This window comes from Drosophila santomea, chromosome 3R (assembly GCF_016746245.2).
Source record: "Drosophila santomea strain STO CAGO 1482 chromosome 3R, Prin_Dsan_1.1, whole genome shotgun sequence".
Lineage (NCBI taxonomy): Eukaryota > Metazoa > Arthropoda > Insecta > Diptera > Drosophilidae > Drosophila > Drosophila santomea.
This window is the reverse complement of record NC_053019.2, coordinates 5505574-5527717: the sequence shown is the minus strand read 5'-3', so window position 1 is coordinate 5527717 and position 22144 is coordinate 5505574. Positions and strand designations below refer to the sequence as shown.

General features: G+C 38.6%; 2 protein-coding genes across 27 annotated transcripts in view; one reads left to right on the top strand and one right to left on the bottom strand.

The window, feature by feature from the left end:
- Positions 1-95: 95 nt before the first annotated feature.
- On the top strand, positions 96-20813 carry LOC120454129 (Fanconi anemia group D2 protein). 2 transcript variants are annotated; one of them, XM_039639170.2, is made up of 14 exons: positions 96-300; positions 351-1105; positions 1306-1447; positions 1505-1573; positions 1627-1817; positions 1875-1947; positions 2016-2185; positions 2252-2739; positions 2793-2991; positions 3050-3172; positions 3236-4263; positions 4322-4546; positions 4603-4800; positions 19869-20813. In XM_039639170.2, the coding sequence occupies exons 1-14, from the start codon at positions 124-126 to the stop codon at positions 19886-19888; spliced, it is 3858 nt and encodes a 1285-aa protein (XP_039495104.1). In that variant the 5' UTR covers positions 96-123; the 3' UTR covers positions 19889-20813. The 2 variants fall into 2 exon arrangements, with proteins under 2 accessions (XP_039495104.1, XP_039495103.1); XM_039639169.2 differs by lacking the exon at positions 19869-20813 and adding an exon at positions 4876-5612 and having other exon boundaries at positions 100-300; positions 4603-4822.
- The window catches only part of LOC120454133 (heterogeneous nuclear ribonucleoprotein R), a 48665-nt gene continuing 36349 nt past the window's right edge, over positions 9829-22144 (bottom strand). For 4 of the 25 annotated variants that reach the window (XM_044006428.1, XM_044006430.1, XM_044006431.1 and 1 more), the window contains 8 exons: positions 18891-19024; positions 18696-18824; positions 18490-18630; positions 18312-18418; positions 17767-17888; positions 15926-16200; positions 13768-14029; positions 9829-10358 (listed from right to left, as the gene is read on the bottom strand). In XM_044006428.1, coding sequence (XP_043862363.1) covers positions 10183-10358; positions 13768-14029; positions 15926-16200; positions 17767-17888; positions 18312-18418; positions 18490-18630; positions 18696-18824; positions 18891-19024 — 1346 coding nt within the window. In that variant the 3' untranslated portion in view covers positions 9829-10182. Of the gene's footprint in view, positions 10359-10776; positions 11747-13767; positions 14030-15925; positions 16201-17766; positions 17889-18311; positions 18419-18489; positions 18631-18695; positions 18825-18890; positions 19025-20819; positions 20956-22144 lie in introns of those variants that run through there. The other 21 variants (XM_044006434.1, XM_044006433.1, XM_044006436.1 and 18 more) reach the window with 17 other exon arrangements.

Below are 22144 nucleotides of genomic sequence, written 5' to 3'. Positions count from 1 at the left end.
GTCTTTAAATTTTTTTTTATATATTAAAAACTAAGACTACATTGTTGCAATATTCACCGGAAGTACTCCACGGTACTTAGCGGATACGCAAACCTCTACCACAGCGACTATCGATAATATCTAATGGCAGTGCTCGGTCACACTGCATTGCTAACGCGCCATCAAAGTGTTTTGTTTTTACTTTTTTGTTATTTAGGAGTTACGCTTGTAAAGCTTACTTGCACTATGTATAAACAATTTAAAAAACGTTCGAAGAAACCTCTGAACACGATCGACGAGAACGCGACCATGAAAGTGCCCGTAAGTGGAAACACTGACTTGGAACCACATTTCCAGAATCTGTATTTCAGCGCCTGGCAGAGACGACCACAAATGTTTCAGTTGAGTCCTCATCCGGTGGGAGCGAGGATAACATACCCGCCTCCCAGGAGCATACACAGCGCTTTCTGTCGCAGCACAGTGTGATCCTGGCCGCCACTCTGGGTCGCACGCAATCCTCGAACCGGAACATTGCCACGCTCTCCCGGCAACCGAACAACTTCTTCGAACTGGTTCTGGTTCGAGCCGGTGTCCAGTTGGACCAGGGTGATAGTCTGATAATGGCCTGCGATCATGTATCCATTGTCTCCAAGCTGCGGGACATCTTTACGAGTGCCTCCTCCTATACCGACAAAATGGAGACATTCAAGACGGGTCTGAATGCTGCCATGGCGCCCGGATCAAAGCTGGTGCAGAAGCTTCTAACCGGCTGCACCGTGGACGCAGCTGGCGAGGAGCAGATCTACCAGTCCCAGAACAGCATGTTTATGAACTTCCTTATGATCGACTTCATGCGAGATGCCTGCGTGGAGGTGCTGTTGAACAGGATCGAGGAGGTGGCTAGAGCCGACCGAGTCATCATGGGTAAAGCAGCTATTCCCTTGCCACTGCTACCCCTGATGCTGACTCAACTGCGCTACCTGACCGCCTTGCACAAGGTGGAGATCTACAGTCGCATCGAGGTAATCTTCAACAGGGCCACGGAATCGGCAAAGCTTGACATCATAGCCAATGCTGAGTTGATACTCGATGCCAGCATGCACGATGAGTTCGTCGAGCTTCTCAAGTAAGTAAAGATATTCCAAACAGAATTACTCGTAGAGTAATTTCCATAGATATACCAAAAACATTTTATGCTTCGATTTTGTTTTTTATTTCACGATTTTGTTAATTTCTATCGATATGTCTAGTAACGGGTATCTGATGGTATAGAAAACCCACTACAGCCTTCTTTCTCATTAATCTTATAATTTTATTTCGTGGCAGCATTAACTATTCCAGCACTGAAGACCTTTTCCATATGACCACGGTGCAAACTCTTAGTAACTTATTTCTTTCGGACAGAACGCAGGCCAAGTTACGACTGCGCATTTTGGACTTCGCCACAAGTGGTCACTGCCCCGATGTGGTAATTTGAAATAATTGACTGATACTGGATTTTTATTTTAAAGTTTTGATATCTTAGAACTTGCCGCATCTTATAAGGCTGATGCTAAACGTTCTGAAAATAGACACAGATGACAGCGTGCGCGACGTAAGGCTCTTCCTTTTTCCCTATGCATCAAGTTTCAGTTCGTTCAATTTCAGTTGATAGGCAGCTTGCGAGAAATCTTCAACTGGCGTCACACAACTGTGAGGGAAGAAAACTCAACAACAGGCGACAGTAAGAAGTCTCAGCTGGAACTTTTTGGCTTCCTAGAACTAGCGTTAATACGCTCGAAAAAGTTTTATCAAGCATGCCAGAGGTCATGTGCTAGTGTGCCTGCTGAAGAATTTACGTAAGTAGCTGGATTTGCTTATACAAATACAGTGCCTAAGTCAATACACATGTGCAGCTCCTTCGACCTGATACTTCTGCTTTTGTTGATACATGTTAATGAAGATAACTCATTATACATCGAAAACATTGTAAGTATTCCTTAATAAATAAATAACTGCAGATACTTAATTAAATTATATTACAATTATTTTTTTAGCTTCGACGTCGCATTAAATTGGAGCATATAACAGTGGCCATTTTGGAAGAGATACGACTGCACTATAGACACATCCTGGAGCAGCACATTACCACACTGATAAACATCCTTCACGACTTTATGCGAGAGAAAAATCGCACTGTGTCCGATTTCGCGAAGTCTTCGTACAGGTAACAATCGAACCTTAAAGAAATTTCATAAGGTATTTTCCCACCTATGACTTTGTTTTTTTGCAGTATACTTTTTAAGACTTTCAACTCGATCCAAAAAAATATCCTAAAAAAGCTTTTGGAGCTTACCTGTGACAAATCATCGCCCCACCTGACAACAATGGCACTGGAATTGCTTCGTGAGCTTCAACGAAAGAGCGCCAAGGATGTTCAGAATTGTGCCACTCTTCTTATTCCCATGCTTGATAGGATAAGTGATCTTACTCTTACACAAACCCGCGTTGCTATGGACCTTCTGTGCCATGTTGCGTTTCCGGATCCGAACCTATCGCCGTGCCTGCAACTCCAAGAGCAAGTCGATATGGTGGTTAAAAAACAGCTGATCAATTCCATTGATAATATTAAAAAGCAGGGCATAATTGGCTGTGTGCAGCTCATCGATGCAATGGCACGCATTGAGAACGATGGAGTTGAGCGTAACGAGCTTATAGCCAGCGTGGAAAACGTCGATTCCTTGCCCGATGGCCGAGGCAAAATGGCTGCCAACTTAATCAGTAATTAAGAGTTGACATACTTAAACTTGTATATTAATATATTCTCTATACAGTACGCACCGAGTCATCAATAGGAAATAGTACCGAGTCTTTAGCCCTGTTTTTTGAAGAACTGGCCACGGTTTTCAATCAGCGCAATGAGGGAAGCACCGGCTGTGACTTGGACTACCAATTCATTGCTTGGGTCTGTGACTTAGTGACATTCCGATTTCAGGCAAGTTTTGTCACAGAGGATGTTCCCGAGACTTTAAAGTATTTGGTGACTTGTTAATATTCGTTTCAATGTTTGCTAACTTTATCTGTTTTTAAGGGGAATTAAACTGGAATATCAGTTAAATATCAATGAATTGGACGATACAAATGTAAATACTGAATCGGATGTCCTTAATATTGGCATAAATATATCAAAACTGGTTTTATCACCGAAAGCGAAGTAAGTTCACTAATTCCTTGCCTCGTTTATAAAACTTATTTTTTTAACGTTTTCCATTTACAGAGCTTGTGATTCAATATACATTCTGGCTCCTCTGTTCAACTGTGTCAGGGTGTTGTACAAACATCGCCACCATGACAGCTTAGAGAATATCAATGCCTTGCTGGGCTGTGCCATCGTGCTGCCTTCTTTCTTTGAGGATGACAACTATGTCCCCGTTTTTGACAACTTTGAGGCGGAACAGCAAAAGGACATTCTGAGCATTTATTTTCAGACCATCAATTGGATGAGGGTGTCGATCAGTGCGTTTGCATCCCAACGTGATCCTCCTACTCGGCGTCGAGTTCTTTCTAGACTCGGAGAGCTAATACGTATCGAACAGAGAATAAAGCCCCTCCTGGCTAGAGCGCCTTTCGACTTCGTGGCACCGCCATATCAATTCCTCACCAACGTCAAGCTCTCGAACCAGAATCTGAAACGTCCAGGACCCAAACCAGCTGCCCAAATAAACACAACGCTACCAGAACCAGATTTAAGTGGTAATCAAACAACGATCGCTGACTTTACAATTAAGGTTGGACCGTGCAAGACCATTAAGATGAAGACCGACTTTGAGCAGATGTATGGGCCGCGAGAGAGGTACAGGCCAATGGAAGTTGAAATCATCATGCTGTTGGTCGAGCAGAAGTTTGTCTTGAGTCACCAGCTGGAAAATGAGCAAGTGGGGGAGTTTCTTGGTCTCCTGGAGTTACGTTTCCTGCTGGAAGACGTGGTTCAAAAACTTGAAGCAGCAGTTTTTCGACAGACCGATTCCTTTGATGCGGACAGTTTTAAGCCGCATTTGGCCAAACAGGAAGATTTTATTTGCGATCTACTTCCATGTCTAAATGAGGTGAATAATCATCTAATAACCCTGGCTGAAGCCATCGACAATGAGCTTACGAAAGTCAATCATGTGTACAGCAATCTGGATCTGTTTAAAGAGCAATTTTGCTATATCAAATCGTGCTTTGGGCTGTGCGTCCGGCTGTTTGCTTTGTACTTCGCCTGGAGCGAGTGGAGTGATAAGTCGCAGGAACAACTGCTCCATAGTAAGCTGCTTAAATTTGCCGCATACCTTAAAATATTAAAAATTAATTTTCTCTGCAGAGTCTTTGCTTAAACTACAGCCTAAAGCACAATGGAAAAGACTAGAGAAGCAAAGTGTCCCTCAGCTGGCAACCCTGACTTTTCAATACTTTCTAAAGTATGAGAAATCCGTATTGAGTCTCAGTACTGCGGTTCAGATCTATCGATTGCTGTGTAACTTGTTGAAACTGGGGAGTTTACAAAGTGATGCTAGCCAACCGAGATTTCAGCAAGCCGAGGAGTTACGTAAGCACTAAATATTAAATATAAAGTGCAATTTTTAGAGTTTATTACTCATGCAGGGATACTGTGTGGCACGTTGTTGCGACGTAAATGGTTCCACTACGCTGGTACTTTGGACAAAGGCGGTCAATGCAATATCTATTTGGACGAGCTGATCAAGGGATTCCTAAAAAAATCAACTTCCACGAGTCAAACCGATCTCCTTAGTGAGTTGGTTAAGCAATGCAGCATACTCAATACGAAGGACAAAGCCCTGAGTTCCTTCCCCAACTTCAAAAAGTAAGAAAGCCGTTTGACCCCTTTTCTTATGTTTTATTAATGCTTCGTTCTAGGGCCAACTTCCCATTACTCTTTCGCGGACTGTGCGAGGTTCTTATTCACTCCCTAAGTGGTCAAGTTAGCGCCGATAGAAATGGTGATAGACTTACACTATGGGAGTCTGCAGTGGATTTGTTGAATGGCTTGCTCAGCATTGTGCAGCAGGTGGAACAGCCCAGAAATTTTGGGCTCTTTTTGAAACACTCCCTGTTATTCCTTAAGTTGCTTCTTCAGCACGGAATGTCTGCGCTGGAATCTATTGTTCGTGACGATCCCGAAAGGCTAACAAGGTTTTTGCACGAGCTCCAGAAAGTGACACGCTTCCTGCATCAACTGTGCTGCCATTCGAAGTCAATTAAAAATACTGCTATTATCAGCTATATTCCCAGCCTTCGGGAGACGATTGAGACGTTGGTCTTCCGAGTAAAAGCCCTTTTGGCCGCCAACAACTGCCATTCTGCATTTCACATGGGAAATATGATCAACAGGGATCTCCACGGAGATTCTATTATTACACCCACGAGTTCATTCGCCGGCGAGGAAAACAGCGACGAGGAATTACCTGCGGACGACACCAGCGTAGATGAAACTGTCTTGGGAGATGACATGGGCATCACAACTGTTAGCGTTAGCACGAGGCCGAGCGACGGCAGTCGTCGGAGCAAGTCCTCTTCCCGCAGCAAATGCTTTTGAACAATAATTTAGCTTAATAAGCTAAGGATTTGAAATAAATCAGTGACGTTGAAACCGAGTGATGGCGTTTCATTTGTTTAGTCTAAAATTGAGCAGACGACGATCTCAGCATTCTTTATTTATTTCATTTCATTATCTGGATGCAATTTTATTTAATTTTCGTATTACAAATAATAACAAATGTATGTATATCAAATATTTTAGTACAATATGCTTCTTTTCATTTATTTTCTTCGTTAACAATAATTGTTTATTAAGACGTAAAAGTTGTTCTCCCATTTTTCTCACATTCGGCCTTCCTCTACGATAAACTCTGATTGTTTATTTGTATTATTTAATTTCCATTTGTTTTTATCTCGTAATAATTGGCGACGTTACGTTCACGGCATGAATCCCTTTCATACGTGTGGTATGTATGCAAATGTTTTGTGATGTATATCAATTGGGTTGTTTATAAAAGGAGTATAAAATGAATCATGTATAATTGGTTATATATGTAATTAAAAGAGCAAGAAAACACACACAAACTATAAATTTAAAGTAAAACAAAAATGAACTACGCAATGTTAATCCTAACGTGTGTGTATGTATGCCTGCAACAGATATTGTCTTCATACATATCAAGTATTTAGCTTTTTCTATTTTGTGTATCAAGAAGAAACAATCTTGGAAACTTTCCAAAGGAATCAGATCCTTGCATTCACTGCCACTGTCCTTCATTTTTCTTTATAAACAGGTGCGCTTGATTAAGTCGATTCTTGAAATATACATGAAACGATTTTGTTTGCTGAAAAGGTTTGGAAAATAATTTGGAATAGGTCGAAATAGTGTGTATATTTCAATTTACAATACAATCGTGTTTTTGATTTATTAATTTTTATTGTTTTCTTTATTTGCCAATTTTTCAAAACTTAAAACATTTTACACAAATTAATTTTAAAAATTTTTAATACGTACGCAGTCTGTTTAAAAGTAAAGTTAGATTATACACTCCTACGCCTACATATACATTATATACTCAAATATATATATTTATAGAGAAAGATATATATTTATTGTATATATAGATTTAGTAATTATGATTAAATCTTGCCTTTGCATCATCACAATTCATGTAAAGTTTTTCATTTTTTTCGCTCAGTTTCCATGCGCAGTTTGCAATTTGTTGTCCACTTTGCTTTCTTTCATGATTCCTCTCGACTTTATTTCTGTTTATTTATATTCAATATTGTGTTGCTTTTGTAAAAGGTTGAAATTTACACACGTATACAATTATTGTTATTGTTCTTGTTATTAGATGAAAGATAATTTTGCTTGCGCTCCTCTTCACAATACACAAAGATTTTAAACCAATTAAACAGCTAAACAAATTAGTTCTTTAAGTATTTAACATTAGTGATTTATGTTAGGTCGTAAAAATATTTTGCTAAAAATTAATATTCATAGTTTAATATATATAACATACTATTGAAAACTTAAGCGCACAAACAAAACTAAATATTGAAATTAAAAACTAATTTTGCCAAACGTTTTTGCTTTCCCGAAAAATTAAAACAAAAATTACAAATTACAATATTTAACACAATTAGGAGTTTTGGGAGGTATGGGTTAAGGGCGGGGTGGGCTCTTAGGAAAATTTGGTCTTCCAAAGAAATGTTTTCTAAATTTTGGTAAAAAATTTCACACTCAATTTTTGAATCGAAATCGGTAAACATGAACGGATTGTGTAACAATTTGCCAATTGGGTTATAGATTTAGTTTAGTTTTAGTTTACAATAGAAAAAACACATTAACAATAAAAACTTACAAATTAAATTACAAATTTAAAACAATATAAAATCAGTACAGTTATCGAATTAAACAAATCGTTAAAATTAATTATATTTATATATTTGCAATTTGAATTGGGTTCAAAGGTTTTAAGTCACCAAATGTGGAAATTTCCAGGGCGAAAAGTCAAAAATTTTGCATGCAAAAAGACGCGGCGTTATAGAATTTTCATAATTCACTTTCTTATCAAATTAATTTATTTGTTGTGTTTGTGTGTGTTTAAGAAAAAAATTATTAAAGTTTTAAAATTATTTCTCCGTTTTTCAAAGGCAACAATCAATTGCAGTTGCGTGAAATGCTCTCTCAATAAAAAAGTAAAATATTCAAGGAAACTCATAAGGAAACTTATCAAAAATAAAATTGGGTAAGAAGTAAATTTGAGTAATTTGTCTCTTGTTATTGTAGTTAGAAAATGGCGCACACTTCTCATCATCCTCTACAACGACAGTTTACTTTACTTTAATAATTATGTGTATATGTGTGTGTGAGTGTGTGTGAGTGTTACTAAATTTAAGCTTAACTATGGTCATTTAGAATTTGTTGTATATATTCTCTTATTGTTTGCGGCTAATATTATGTATTTAAAGTTCTTTGCTGGTTGGCAAATTTTGCGCAAGTTTTAATTCATCATTATTTCGATTTGTTTTATTTTTTACTTTAGGCAACTGTTTGGTGTGTGTGTATGTGTGTCTGTGTATGTGTAATTTAAATTTAAAAAAGTTATTGTTTTAGGCTTATGCTGAACAATGTTCATAGATACGTTTTAAAACACACGCGTCTTCATCAACTGCCAACAGTTTGTATTTTGCTTTATACTTGAGTTCAAAATTGGAAGTATTCTTTCGTTAGGTTTAAAACTAATTTATATATTTTTGTTTTTTACATTTATTTATATTAATTAACTTTTTGCTTTACTTGAGATCTAGCAATAGCGGAAACGTAAACGACAGGGTTCTTCGTTCAACCAAACAATTTTGTTATCGAAATTTTGCAAAATAGAACAGAAAACGGGCAAGTTTGTTTCCATAATTTTCCCTATACGAGTATATAAACGCATTTTGACACGTGTGTGGCATTAATTTTTGTAGGCATGGAGCTAGTTTAAGTTTGCTTAAACAATTCAGCTTGATAAATTTTAGTTTATCTTAGGGCTGTGTTCTCTTTAGTGTTATTTGTGTGCGTAGCAGTTATAGATGAGTAAAGGAAAGTGGGAAAACAGTTTAATCTGAATTTGATATTAGATAAGAGGACTTTAATAGAATTCCTAGCTGTGTTTTAGTGTTTCTAGGGTTTTAGGTCTTCTGCTAATTCGCACTTGAGCGTTGGCTAATTGATTTTATAGTTATAGTTCTCATATTAAGTTTAGTTCTCATATTAAGTATGCGTTAGTGTTATAAAAATTTATAATCAATTTACTTTAGGTTTGTTATTTTACTGGTTCGTGATGTGTTGACTCCGCGTCTGTGTTCGGTTTTCTTCCTAATTCGTTGCTTCGATTCGCAGACATTAGTCACATTAGACATCGTATTGATTTGCGATTTTGATCTGCCTATCTGTATTATCAGTGAGTTTAGGTGTAGTTTTGTATGTGCGCAATTACTTAGCTCTACATATTTTTTGTTTACTTGCGACAGATAATTGATTTGAAGTTGCCTAAAACTTACGTTGTTAAAAAATAGTCGGTTTTCAAATTTATGCAGAAAGTCTTGCCAGTTGCCGTCGCCAGTCGCATTATATAACAATGCTGGCTGCGTTTTAATTTTTGTATTTGCTTATCGTTCTCATCTCAACTCTTCGCATTCCATCTAATTAATAATTTGTTTTTTTTTGTTTACTTTTGTCAGTCAATGTTCCTCACTAAGCTTTGCTTTTCAACTTGCATCTGAGCCTGATCTCGTGTATATATGATGTTTGTCAATATATGTTTTTCATATGTATCTAGCTTCAGCGCTCGCAAATTTCCAGTACGCATATACGCATATAAATGTAGTAAAATGTCTTCGAGTCGAATTGATTTTGAATTTGCCTGCTTTTGTGTTTTTTCAATGTATAAAAGGGTGCTACATGCTGCTTAAGATTTAAAATCAATCTGTACTGGCTTAGACTGCTCTCTCTATATAGTTATAGATAAATATATTTTATACTTTGAAATTTTCGTATAGGTTTTGCTATATATGCTCAATTATTGTTTCAATTTCGAGTTAAAAACGCTATGAGACAAATTTCCTTATACACTTGTGAACTTTTAAAACGACTCGACTTTGGTTTATCTAAGTTGTGAGGCTGACGCTTTTTAAAAATGTCTTGGGAGAATCTGCTAAACTGTGGTTTCGCTAAATGAAAGGATTTCGTTTAAAATGCTCTGCTGCAATGGCTATTTAGTGATTACATACAATACATATACTCTACTCGACATATTTGTAGCTGCTATTGCTGATTTCTTGTTTCATCATTTATTTATGGTTATTTTGAGGGACGAAATCTACGGCGTTCATAGCAAAAGAACTAAGTTCGAAACGAGTCTCTTTAACAATGTTTTTGAATTGTGGCTAATTGCGGTTCCTATACCTTATATTGTTTTTGAAAATTATACTTATTGCTCTTAAGAACGGTTGCTATTTGCTTTACTATGACGCGAAGGATTCGATTCTTCTCCAGGATGTCGCTCGGAGAATGTTGTTATATATTTTTGTGGCTGTAACTTCCTTGTGTGGTTGCTTTTGTTGTTGTTGTTGTTGTTGTTGTTGTTGTTGTCGTTAATGATGCTTTTATTGATTGAATTGGGTTGCTGTGGGGTTTTAACTCCATGCCGAAAACGTATCCATGTACCACTGTTCACCATTGGTGCCTAAAGGTTGCTGTGGTAGCGGTAAACTGCCCCAACTGCCGCCATTTCCTATTAAACCGCTCGGGTAACGTCGCTTAACATCTGCCGGATTTTGGTGACCTCCATCGAACTTACGTTTACCGACTACTGCCGATTGGTGACCGCGATCGGTGGTTTTCGATTTGGTATTGATATTTTCATTGGTGTGGGGGCGGCATTCGGTAGGTTTTTGGTGTGCGTTGTGTGTTCGTTTTTTGGTGGGATGGGTGGTGGTGTTGGGTGGTGGAGTTTTTCGAAAGAAAAAAAAGAGAAAGAGAGTTAAAAATGTTGTTAATACAAAAATGGTTCAAAGTTGTTGCTATTATTTCTTTGTTTTGGTCTTGGTTGTTTTCGGTTGGATTTAGTTCAACTGGTCTAAGGTTCGAATGGGGTTTCTTGACGTTGTTTAGTTATTTTAGTAGCACAATTTGATTTTGTCCAGGTTCATTTTGTGTCTTTATTTGGCTAGTAAGTAGTAAAGGGAAGATGGTCGTTTGAGTGTTCCAAAAATATCAAAGACAACACATTTGATCATGGTTCGTTTAATTTTTCTCATCATTGGTTATACACATCACAAATCGGGGAACAGTGTTATCTCGACATAACGCCAGGGACTTGGGACTTGGTTACATGTACAAATATATGGTGTTTGGGGTGTGTGACTAATATGTATTAGTGCATTAGTGTATTTGTGTGTGTGTGTGTGTGTGAGGTTAACAGTTACCAAACGTGTTACTTTTGTAAGTAAAATATTGTACATGATATTATCGCCTGACACATGGAACATGGAACATTTAGCACAGCTAGCATGATGGGTAGCGGCGATAACTGGGCTTGGGTTACAAAAGGGATCGTCCGCCAGATCGATGGATCCCTGGACCGAAGGAGAACAGAGCGCTGTACTTAAAGGACTCAGGGTTATTCGTGTATCTGTAAGTGTTGCGGGTCTTGACGAGTGTGCTGGGCGGGCGTTGATCCACTCCTAGTTTGGAAATTTTGAATTTGGCAAGGACTTTCGGGGTCTGTTCGCAGGGCTGAACTGATCTGATCTGGCGCTAAGGATTTTGATATTGATGCTGCATGTTCTTGACGAGAGACGAGATGCGTGATGTGTGATGAGTGTTCTTGAATTCGCCTCCATTGCCAATGACGAGATTCTTTGATTGGATTTGATTTGATTTAGATTTAGAAAACAAGATGATATGATCACATTGAATGTATGGCGTGTGTTCTCTGGGGACTAAGACTGATGTGGACCTGGCCCACTTATCGAATTTGGTTTATTCGGACTTCCGCTTGGATTTCTTTTCTTTTTCGGGCCGAGACGACTTGGACTTGTGAGTATGCTTCTTGGACTTGTGTGACTTGGTTTTGCTATGTGAGGACCTATGGACTTTACGCTTCTTCACCGGAGAGCGACTCTTGTCGCTGACCGAGGAGGTGGTCGATGAGCTACGCTTAATTACCCTCCATGAATGTCTTGAGTGCAGCTCCAGCTAGAAACAGATTTAGGTTTTGGATTTTGGTTTGGTTCGGTTTGTTTTGCATTCATTTGTAGGTTTTTGGATTTTTGGATTTTTGGATTTGCTTATATATTTTTATTTTGCTGATACAAAACAAAGCGTTCGTTTGTATATGGCAATGAGCATGTCTGTGTGAAGCATTCTTACAAAGGAACATAATAAAAAGGTGTCTTCCTTGAGGGCAAAAGTATCTACGAATACAGCCACAAAAATGTAAAGCGTGTTCAAAACGGAAGCAGGTGTTGGGTGTTCGGTGTTGGGTGATTGGTGAAAGGGTGGAAAGTTGGGGGGTTCCCTTCTCGAGGTCAGCACGCTTTTGCCAGACGGTGTTAGTCAACCCACATTTTAGTGTGGCAAAAGCGAGATCTGGTTGGCGGTTTCCGCTATATGTATATTGGCAAAAAATTATAACAAAAATTGGTTGGTGTGTATGTGTGTGTGTGTGTTGTAAACATAATACACGAATCGATTAGTATTTGTTCATACGTAAAGTAAATAAAAACGATTTCAGTTGGCATAGGTGTCACCCTGTGTGTGGATGATATGTATGACAGGTTAAAGGGGGTTATATTATACATATGTAGGTCATTGGGTATACATGTGTGTGTAGGTTACTAAACTATTTTTATTTTTCATTACTTTTTTTTGGCTTTGCAAAGCATGATGGATAATTAATTAACAAGACTCACAATTCGATATACATAAAATCACAAAATATTATATGTATATGGTTAAAGTAATGGGCTAGAATATAAGTAATGTATAAATAAAGTTTTTATATTTAGACTTGTGCAATCGCAATCGATCAGGTCAATCTTGAGACGCGTTTCATTTGTATAAGTATATTATTTGTATCTGGTGGCCAACTAATCAGCGCGGGGCGAAAGAAGACAAAAAATTATATACACGTACGTCAAAATTTTGGAATGGTCTTTTTGGATCTTTTCGGCGGGAAGGACTCTTTCGATGGGCGGTTGTGGATGGGTAGGGACATTGAAATCGCAACGGAGAAGTGTGCTAATCCCACTCGACTCCTCTTCGACTCTCTATGGCGCTTAATTAGTAGGTGACAATAGATTCAATGGATTCTCTGTGCGAGGGTGGTGGTGGTGGGACATAAATACTAATCGATTCATAAACGTTTACAGACAATTTACAAGACAATATGCGTATGTTAACAATTACTCAATTTGTTATAATGGCTTTCCATATACATAGGCGATGTTTGTTTCAGTGTGTGTGTGTGCATGTGTGTGTGTGTGTGTGTGTGTGGGGGGGCCGTATCTAATGGGCATGGCTGTAGATTGCTGCTTACAGTTGGATGGGAGTTGAAAAAACAAAGGCAAGGCATGCATCAAAAATTGTAGCATACATCTCAGCGCCGAACAAGTAATAAAAATCAAAGTGAACCGCAATTGTAAGCAGCAAGGGGACAACTGTTTGGATGGCAAGGTGACATTTAGGTAATGAATTGAAAAGTATGATTATTGGATAAGAAAATATAAAAAATAACCAAATGGTTTAAACTTTACAACATTTATAACAGTTACAAATGCGATACACACGACATTAAAGTGAATGTTTTTTTTCTTAGGATTTGGAAGGGGATTCACACTATTTTGAAATCTCTCGTTGAGGTCGTTTTTGTATTGGTGCGCGTGATGAGTGTGTGCATGTTGTTTTGGGGGTGTGGGTGGTGTTTCGTATGCATGTTTACATTTTACTTGGCTTTACTTATATGTAATTGAATTGAATTTGACAATGTATAGACTCTCTCAAGTTTGACGCTGTTGTTTGGTTTAATTATGCAGATTTCACTTGGCGCAGGTTGTTGGGATTCGATTTGGTTTTGGTTTGATTTGGTTTGGTTTGAATTTGATTGGTGGTTTTTTTGTTGATTGGTTTGGCTTAATTTTGGTTGTTTTTGTTGAGGTGTAGTATTTTTCTGAGATTGGGATACGAGTAGTACGTTCTTTGTGTTTTGTTGAGCTCACCTGGTAAATTTTGTAGCGGCTTGACGTGCTGGGTGCCACGAGCGCTGGGACGCGTTGGCACCACCCCACGGACCCCCCCGGTTGCTGCCGGCGCCCCCTGACCGGTGGCCCCCCGCTGAGCTACCGCCGCCGCCGCCTGTCCCGCCGCCGCTGCCGCTGCCGCCGCCTGTGGCGCTGTTTGGGCCCCCAGACGACTGATGCTGCCACGTTGGCCAACGACTCTGCCACGCGGCACTGTGATTCCATGCCCACGACCAACTCCCTACACATCATTCGCATCGTCATCATAGTGATAGTGATCAGTATTTTCGGTCGTCATCATCATCATCATGGTCATTATTGCATGCATTGGTTGCGATGTGGGATGGGGTGTGTGTGTGTCGGAGTTGGTGTTGGTGTACGAGTGTGTTTTGAGTGTGTGTGTGTGTGTGGTGTGTGTGAGTGTGTGGTTGCATTTCCAGATTCGTTCCATTTTCCATCATTTTCGGTTATCCATCGGCCGTTGGTTTGGTTTTGCGTTTTGATTTGGGTTTCGAGATTTTGGTTCGAATATTTTCGTTTACAATTTTCCAATAGCATAAGCATGTTTTTTAAACATATTTAAATGTGTTTGTATATATATGGATCGCCAAGATAATTGTCAAATTTTTGTCATTTCAAATTTCGAATCAAACGAAAGAGTAAGCAAAATAAAGAACGTTTTTGAATTGATTTTGAATTTGGAATGTCGAATCGATGAGAATTTCGAATTTGGAGCGGTTGCGTTGTCGGAAAGGGTCAGAAAAACGGTATTCGTTTTGGTTTTGGAATCGAAAGGTTAACGATAGATTTTGGTTTTAGATTTGGTTGTTTAGTTGGTGGTTGATTTTCGTTTTGATTTGGATTTAGGTTGGTGGTGGCAGAGATAGAGTTGGCAATTTTAATGTGGGTTGGTTTTTTTGGTTTTGACGAACATATATATAATTTTTCAAGATTTGTTGTATTTTGTCATATTGTACCGAAAAACAAATGAATTGTTTGTATATAGATAAGTATACAACAAGAACACATAAAAAGAAAGAAAAGAAAAGAAAAATCGAAATAAACGCGTTAGATTCTTGGTGTAAAACTGTTTGTTTGATTGTACACATACACGATGTAATGTATGCATATAAGTATGTATTATTTATATAGAAATTACTAGATGTATAGATACTGTTCTCTGTATTCTGTGTAGACTGAGTGAGCATTTAACTAGTCAATTGGGTATTATAATATACTTATAACAACGGATCTGGGCACTTGAATCGTTCAAGTTCAAGCAACAAAAGTTTTGCCTCTTGCGATTGACACAATATTCAAAAAATAACTTTACCATGTTTGTAAATTTGTTTTATATAACGTAACTATAAGTACAATAAGCGTATGCGGTTAATTGGATTAAACAAAGCGTTGCGTTGGGTACAATAAATAAATAATATAATGCGCAATCGTAATAAAAAGCGCTTCACTTAATCGCTAGAAATTAATTTAAATTAAAACGTCAGCACACCGTGTTCAGCTCATTAATATAAAATTTAAAATGTTTACTTCGCCCTTGCGATGGGTGGTGCAATTAAAATTAAAAAATAACTAAGCAGGTAGGGTGTAGGGTATACGTACAAGCAAAGCATAAGCGTAAGTTAAGCGTAATAGCGTAGTAAAGCACCGTTTGTTATTGATTTCTCAATTGCGTTGTGGTGCGTCAAGTCCTTAAGTTATTGGATGATGGGTGTATTTCCATGGGTGTGTTAAGCGAGAAAGGGCGAAACAAGCAACAAATAATCCTTGTTCCGGCAATGGGCGTGCACGTGTCTCTGTGGCTGTTGTGTGGGCGTGGCATGGCTTTTGGGTGTTTTTTGGTGCAATTTGGCAGCAAGAGACGTGCAAATTTTGACTTCATAAACGAAACAAAGAGAACACATTTTGGGGGAAATAAAGTTAAAGCCAAATGATGAAGCGTTTGTTTAACAAATCAAAGTACGAAATATAAAGTACAAAGTAAACTAAGGGGTATATATATCTAATTCAAAATGAATTCTACAAATCTTGTGTTTCTGTGTGCGTTCTTGATCTGTTTTCAAATTATACACCGATTCAAAAGGATCTAGTAATCGGGATTCGATTCGTTAAAACGCACCATAATGCTCGAGGAACCACTGGGACCACTGGCCGATCCTCTGGCCGATCGCTGTCCACTAGCCAGCGGTGAATTCTGGGAGCCGCCGGCCGAGAGCGGAACCACCGTACCGCCGGACACACTCCCTCCTCCCCCGCTGCCCCCTCCTCCACCGTTCGGGTAATCATAGTAGTTGTAATCCCCATCATACGAGCGGTACAGGTCCTCGTAGTAGGACTCATTGGCAAAGAGCCCTTGGCGGTAGTCCGAGAACCCGAAATAGTCGTAATCGTAGTCTAGGGGGTTTAGGCGGGGTTAGGGATTAGGATTCTGAGATTAGGAGGCATTTACCCCCCCCTGTGCACCTGTACACCTATACCTAGCTATCATATGCTGCCAATTGTCAATTTGCCAATTAGCCATCGAATCGGGCGCGTACTGAGCGCAAAAAGAAACTCGAATAGATAGGGGATATAGATGGATTAGTGCTTTTGTCTGTGGTGGTTGTTGTTGGGTGGGTGGGTTGGTTGGTTGGTTGGTTGGTTTCTTGATAGTTTAGATGTCAAACTATCACACGCGATCGAATCGGTACGGTATGTGGCTTAAGTAGACGAGACTTAGGGTTACTTACCGGTGATATAACATCAAACAGTATACAGGGTGCTTAACATTCGCTACACAGAGAACACAATTGCAACATTTAATTATCGTAAACAACTATGGACAACGGTAAGGTTAAATGTCTATATGCTTTGGTTATGGATTGAGTGTGTGTTCGTAATGCCCTGCACTTGCGACACAGAGAGTTCGGATCGGAGGTTCGGGGTAGTTCGATTTGAGTTATAAAGAACAACGGAAAGTAAGACTGGACGACAACATCGATAAGGAAATAAACAAGGGCATGCAAATAAAACGAGAATAGAATTATTGTAGAAATAAACGTAGCATCGACATATAGCTTGCAAATGCGAGAGTATACAAATAAGAAAGAAACAACATTTACGATTAGTCAGATGGGAAAAGTAATAGAATTCGGTGAGAAATGGTTACACTCGGTTACTTCAATTGATTGCCAATGATTGTCGGAGATCTTAAGGTTAGTGGGTTGTGGGTTAATCTCGATCTAGCTGGATACGTTTTCTCACTCAACAGGGACTCGAGGGCAGTGCTAAGCGTGACTTTGGGCCTTTGGGGTACAAGTGAGAGTGAGAGTGAAAGTGAGAGTGAAAGTGGGAGTGTGCTGGCTGGTGAGTATGGTTTGGTTTCTGTTTTCGGAAGGGGGCGATCATACAAATGTTAGTGGATAGCGCACGCTTTCTAAATCTTAAACAACTTAAACGATGAGGCGAGGAGAAATAAAACCAAGATATAAACATAGGGTAACAAAACGTTGCGTTCGATGGCAGACATGATATATGTAGGTATATCGTTGAACTTAAGGCTTAAACTGCAGACCGGATTAGTGTTGGGATCAGTAGCTGCTGCTGCGGCTTTTCTGTTAGAAAAATCAAAACCTAGAAGTTACTGGAGTACTCGATCAATACGCTATGTGGAGGTGTATGTGAGGTGTTAGTGGCGTGTGTAAGTGTAAGAGTGTGAGAGTGTGAGTGTGCCTAACAACTTGGCTAACTGACTACTACGAGAACTAAATCAAATTAACAAAAGTTATTAAGTATTTTTTTTTAGAGGCCCAAAAGGGCAGGCGCCTGGAGCCCTAGCTCCTTCTCATCATCAATATTAACATCAAATATCAAACAGCATAGCCCTCGGGTGGCTATGCATATACATAAATACAGAGAGACATCTAGAACACGCACCCGACGGATGCGGCCATATTCACTTGGCGAATTTGCCAAACTTACCGTATTCGCGGGGTATCGGCGTACGCAGCGGCATGCGCGCCCCTTGGAGGCGCATGGGCGTCAAGGACATCATGCTAGGATGTGTCGGCGACAGGTTTCTGTATGGAGACAAGGTTTCAAATCTTTACAAGGTAATCCCACACGCAGATGGCATTTCAATATATGTATTGAGTACGGATTGATCGGTTTGTTTATGGTTTTTGGTTCGGTTTAAATTGGTGTCGTGTGCGGGGGGACAACAAAGTATTTCATTCGCGTGACGGGCAATTGGCAAAGAAAGAAAGAAAACAATAACAGAAAATATAAGTATAATTAATCGACTGCTTTAAGTGGTGGCGACTTGAAAAGCAAACAGACATGTTTAATTTGGATTTAGCCGAAATAGAATGTCCCCCAAGGGATTGCATTAAGTGAATGCGTTTGAGTTTTAGTTATTTTTGGATTTTGCGCCAATCTGTGGTAATGTAGGTGTTGCTGTGCTAGACAAGTTTCTAGGTAGAGTGTTCCGGTAGGGAATTAAGAACAATGTTTATGGAAATACATACCCCACGATCCCGGGACGCGTTTGCATCATTTGCATCATTCGGCGCTCACGAGCACGCAGAATTTCCTCCTTTTTCTTTTTGTCTGAGGGAGGTTTGGCTAGAGAGACCTGCAACGATTGAAAGCAAAGCGGTTGGAAATGATTCCAGGATTCTTTTAAATGCTTTAAGTCAAACCCACCTCAATATTCGAGGCGCCGATCTCCTTGCCATTAAGGCCACGCATAGCTTCGACGGCGCTATCACGATCCTCAAAGTGTATAAAGGCATAGTCTTTGATTTTCTTAACGCGTTCCACCTTTCCGTATTGCTCAAATTGTTCCTGGTAATCGTGTATTATTAGATTGGAGTTGATTGGATTATTAGGTGGTTTCCAAATGGTTTTACCTTTAGTTTATCCTCTGAGACGTCCTGGGTAAGATTTCGCACATAAAGAACTTTAACCTTGGACATAGTTTGCTCATCCGGCTCCTCCTGTGGATCGGCCCAGTCGACTATTATATCACATCCCCAAACCTGGTAATGGTAAAGGATCTCTTGTTAGGAACTTTATCCGAAACGAATCCCCAATTTTGGTCTTACCTTAATTCTTCCTGTGCCAAGTCTTCGTTTGGCCAAAGATGCCGCCTTGTGTGACTCGTATTCAAGAAAGCAAAAACCGCGATTCTTTTTCTTATCATCTGGCGAACTGTATATGATTACCTCGTATAGGCCAGCTATGGGTTCATATTCGGGATCAGGTTTAATTTTAAATAAAGAAAATATTCATTTGAGTACAAATATAGACCGTGTTATCAATTCAAATGCAATATGGTTAGTTGGTTGCATATATGTAAAAATTGAAACGAAAGTAATACAACAAAAAAGTATTTGTATCTGTACCGGTATGGGCATGTGTTTGTTTGTGTGCGAGAATAGGATCGAGTATATTATAAGTAAATGGAATAATGGATTACATTTTGAGAGTAAATGCACAAAATTTACACGACAATCGAAGGGTGTTTCGCTATTGATTTTGCCGTGTAAGGTAATGTGCATGTCCGTAATCTGAATCTCCATATAATATGTAGAGCGAATTAGATGATTTCGAAAACCAATGCCAACAATTGCTGCTTGCTTAACTTTTTGAAATATTTTTGAATAATTGAATTATTGAATGCGCTAAGCTAATACATTTTTCGGTTTCGTGTACGAGTATGCGAGGTTTGAGATTTTGAGAAAGTATCACAGAGAGCGGGGATATAACATTAAGTTGGATATGTAGTACGTATAGAGAGTAGTATTGCAAAATGAAACACACATTTAGAAAAACACTTAAAAACCTCTGTTGCTGTTGTTTGCTTTTATATAGTACATATTGCAATCAAAATAGGAAAGTAAAAAGGATATATGTATATAACCAAAAACACAACACGAAGTAGAGCACACATTGAGCTTGGATTTATTTTCGTTTGGAGTTTGGAGTAATGGAAACGAAAACGAAAACGGGAAACTATACAAACATATAGCCGAGTTAGACAGATTAAGAGATAGAGAACGTGTGTACACTCAGATACAAAGAGAGATCGGTAGAGATATAGAGAACAATAACGTAACAACGAAATATGGATATCGGATTTTGAATTTGGCTTAGTTTCTCGTCGATTCGTTTGCATCAATTGCTCGGGGAAGTAGCGCTTATGTGAGAGATAGATACAGAGATAGTTAGAGTAAAATGAGTTCATTTTTAAGGTCTCCAGTCATTAAGTAAATGAATTTCATATATTCAACATGAATGGGCCAAAACATATCGATTTGAGTAGGCGAATTACTGTTTCATATTTTGGTTTTCGGTTTCTGGTTTCTGGATTTTGGGGCGGGATCGTTTATGTGCGCCGTTTATTAATCTATGTGTATGTGATATAGGTCTGCACTAAAACAAAAACTAGGTTTATTCCTTTGGTATTTCCGTTTTTTCTTTCAAAAATATTCAAAATGTTTTGGTTAGCGAATTGTTTAGCTACAGGTTTTCAATGTCAACAAATTGGGCACATTTAACAATCGGAACTTTAAACGAAAAAACTAAAGAACAATTAATTTTTTGTTGTATTTACTAACAGCGCGGAAAATGAGCGAATAATGACGAAGAGGTTATAATGCAATAGACCCAAGGACATGGCTTTAACTTGGCTAAAAGCCATGTCCTCTCATCTGGTCGCTTGTTAAAATGTTTCAATTTTGTGCGGAAGTATTTGATAATTTCATTCCTTTTGATTTCGGGGTATAGCATTTTAAAAGCGAAAATTGCAAAACAAAAATCCAATTGATACTTTTTGTAGGCTTCCATGCGTTTTCAATTCTGCAAGTATCGCCCCTAAAAACATTTATGGGATTAAGTACAATTAATTGGGGTTGGCCAATTCTGGTAGCCAATTGGGGTTGGTGGTTTTTTTTTGGTGCTGGGCTGGTTGGTTTTTGGGGTCTTTTGCTTTGTTTATGGTTGCTGTTGCTGTTGGTTTTTGGATCACTTACGTGCATGTTTTGAAAATTCCTCAATTAATTCGTCGCGATCTCTATTCTTAGGTATATTGCCGACAAAAAGCCGGTGATTGTTAAATGATATCGTAACACCAATCTTTTTGCCTTTCCGAATTTCAAAATCATTTAGCTGCAATTGTTTGAAAGTTCACACAAAACAAAAGAAAATTTTGATTTGCTATGAAAAATTTGTAATTCATTGGTACTGCGATTTGATTTTGGATCGATTTGGTATAGGGGTTGTGGTTTCAAAGGTGGAAGAATGAGTGTTCGTGTTTGATAGTAATTCTCATGGGTGAGGTAAGGTGTGGAGTTCTATTATCTAAACTTTAGTAACTTATTTTTCGGTATACATATTTTGTATTGCGTGCCAAATAAAAATGAATTTACTCAAAAATAACGTTGTTCTTTAGCTAAATTCCAGTTGATTTGATGTGGATTATCGTTGTTGCTACCAGTACTAGTACTTACTATGCGAAATAATTACTTCGAAATTAACAGAAAGGGCTCAGTGCAGCTAGAAAGTGAAATGCGACTCGATCTTACCTTAGAAATGTCATGGGAATCGACTTTCTAGCTGGCACATGGCGTATACTTAATATTTATATTTTCAAGAGCCTGCTTTCCTACGGTGTGATTATTATTAAAGAACATAATGGAAATAAAGTTTTGGAATGCATAACAATTTGGTAAAAAATTTAAAAATTTGAATATTTTTTGGTTGGTTCTTTTTCGTAGGCAAAGTTAATGACTGGAGATATTATGTAAATAAGTTAAAAAGAAATATTCTTATACGACAATTCAAGCTTGTAACGAATGGCAATGAGGCAAATGGGCGTGTCGCTGTTTCTATGTGAGCATGTGACAGTATCGGTGTCGTTGTTTGTTTGAGTGTACTTTTTGTGGGGCAACATATATGAGAAATGCATCCGACGATGTATATGGTTTGGTTTTTATCATGGGGCGGGAGCGCATTTGAAAAGAGTGTCTCGATTTTTGATTCGGGGGAGATCACTTTTCAAGTTTCAATTTTCAATTTTCAGTTTTACTTTCTGAAGTGTCGAGATGGCAATGGCAATGACGGATGTTTGGATGGTTGAGGTGGGGGTGAATAGTAAGGATGAGTTCAAAACAATAGCATATAAATTGAACGGAATATAAAAAAGAAAGCCCTACGACCCTTTCTAGCCTGATCAATTAGTCTTGTTCCCTGCAATTAGCCAATGTTCTTGGTTTAGCCAATTGGATTTTTGTTTACAATTTAGTGCCGATTGCGGAGTGCCGGATCGCAGCTCCAGTTGTGGTAATTTAAAATACAT

Bases quoted from the DNA above. Each gene is read 5' to 3' on its own strand.
- LOC120454129 (XM_039639169.2), top strand. From the start codon at position 124: ATGGCAGTGCTCGGTCACACTGCATTGCTAACGCGCCATCAAAGTGTT. The intron at 1,574-1,626 runs GTAAGGCTCTTC...GTTCAATTTCAG, and splicing joins CAGATGACAGCGTGCGCGAC to TTGATAGGCAGCTTGCGAGA. The intron at 2,992-3,049 runs GTATTTGGTGAC...TCTGTTTTTAAG, and splicing joins GATGTTCCCGAGACTTTAAA to GGGAATTAAACTGGAATATC.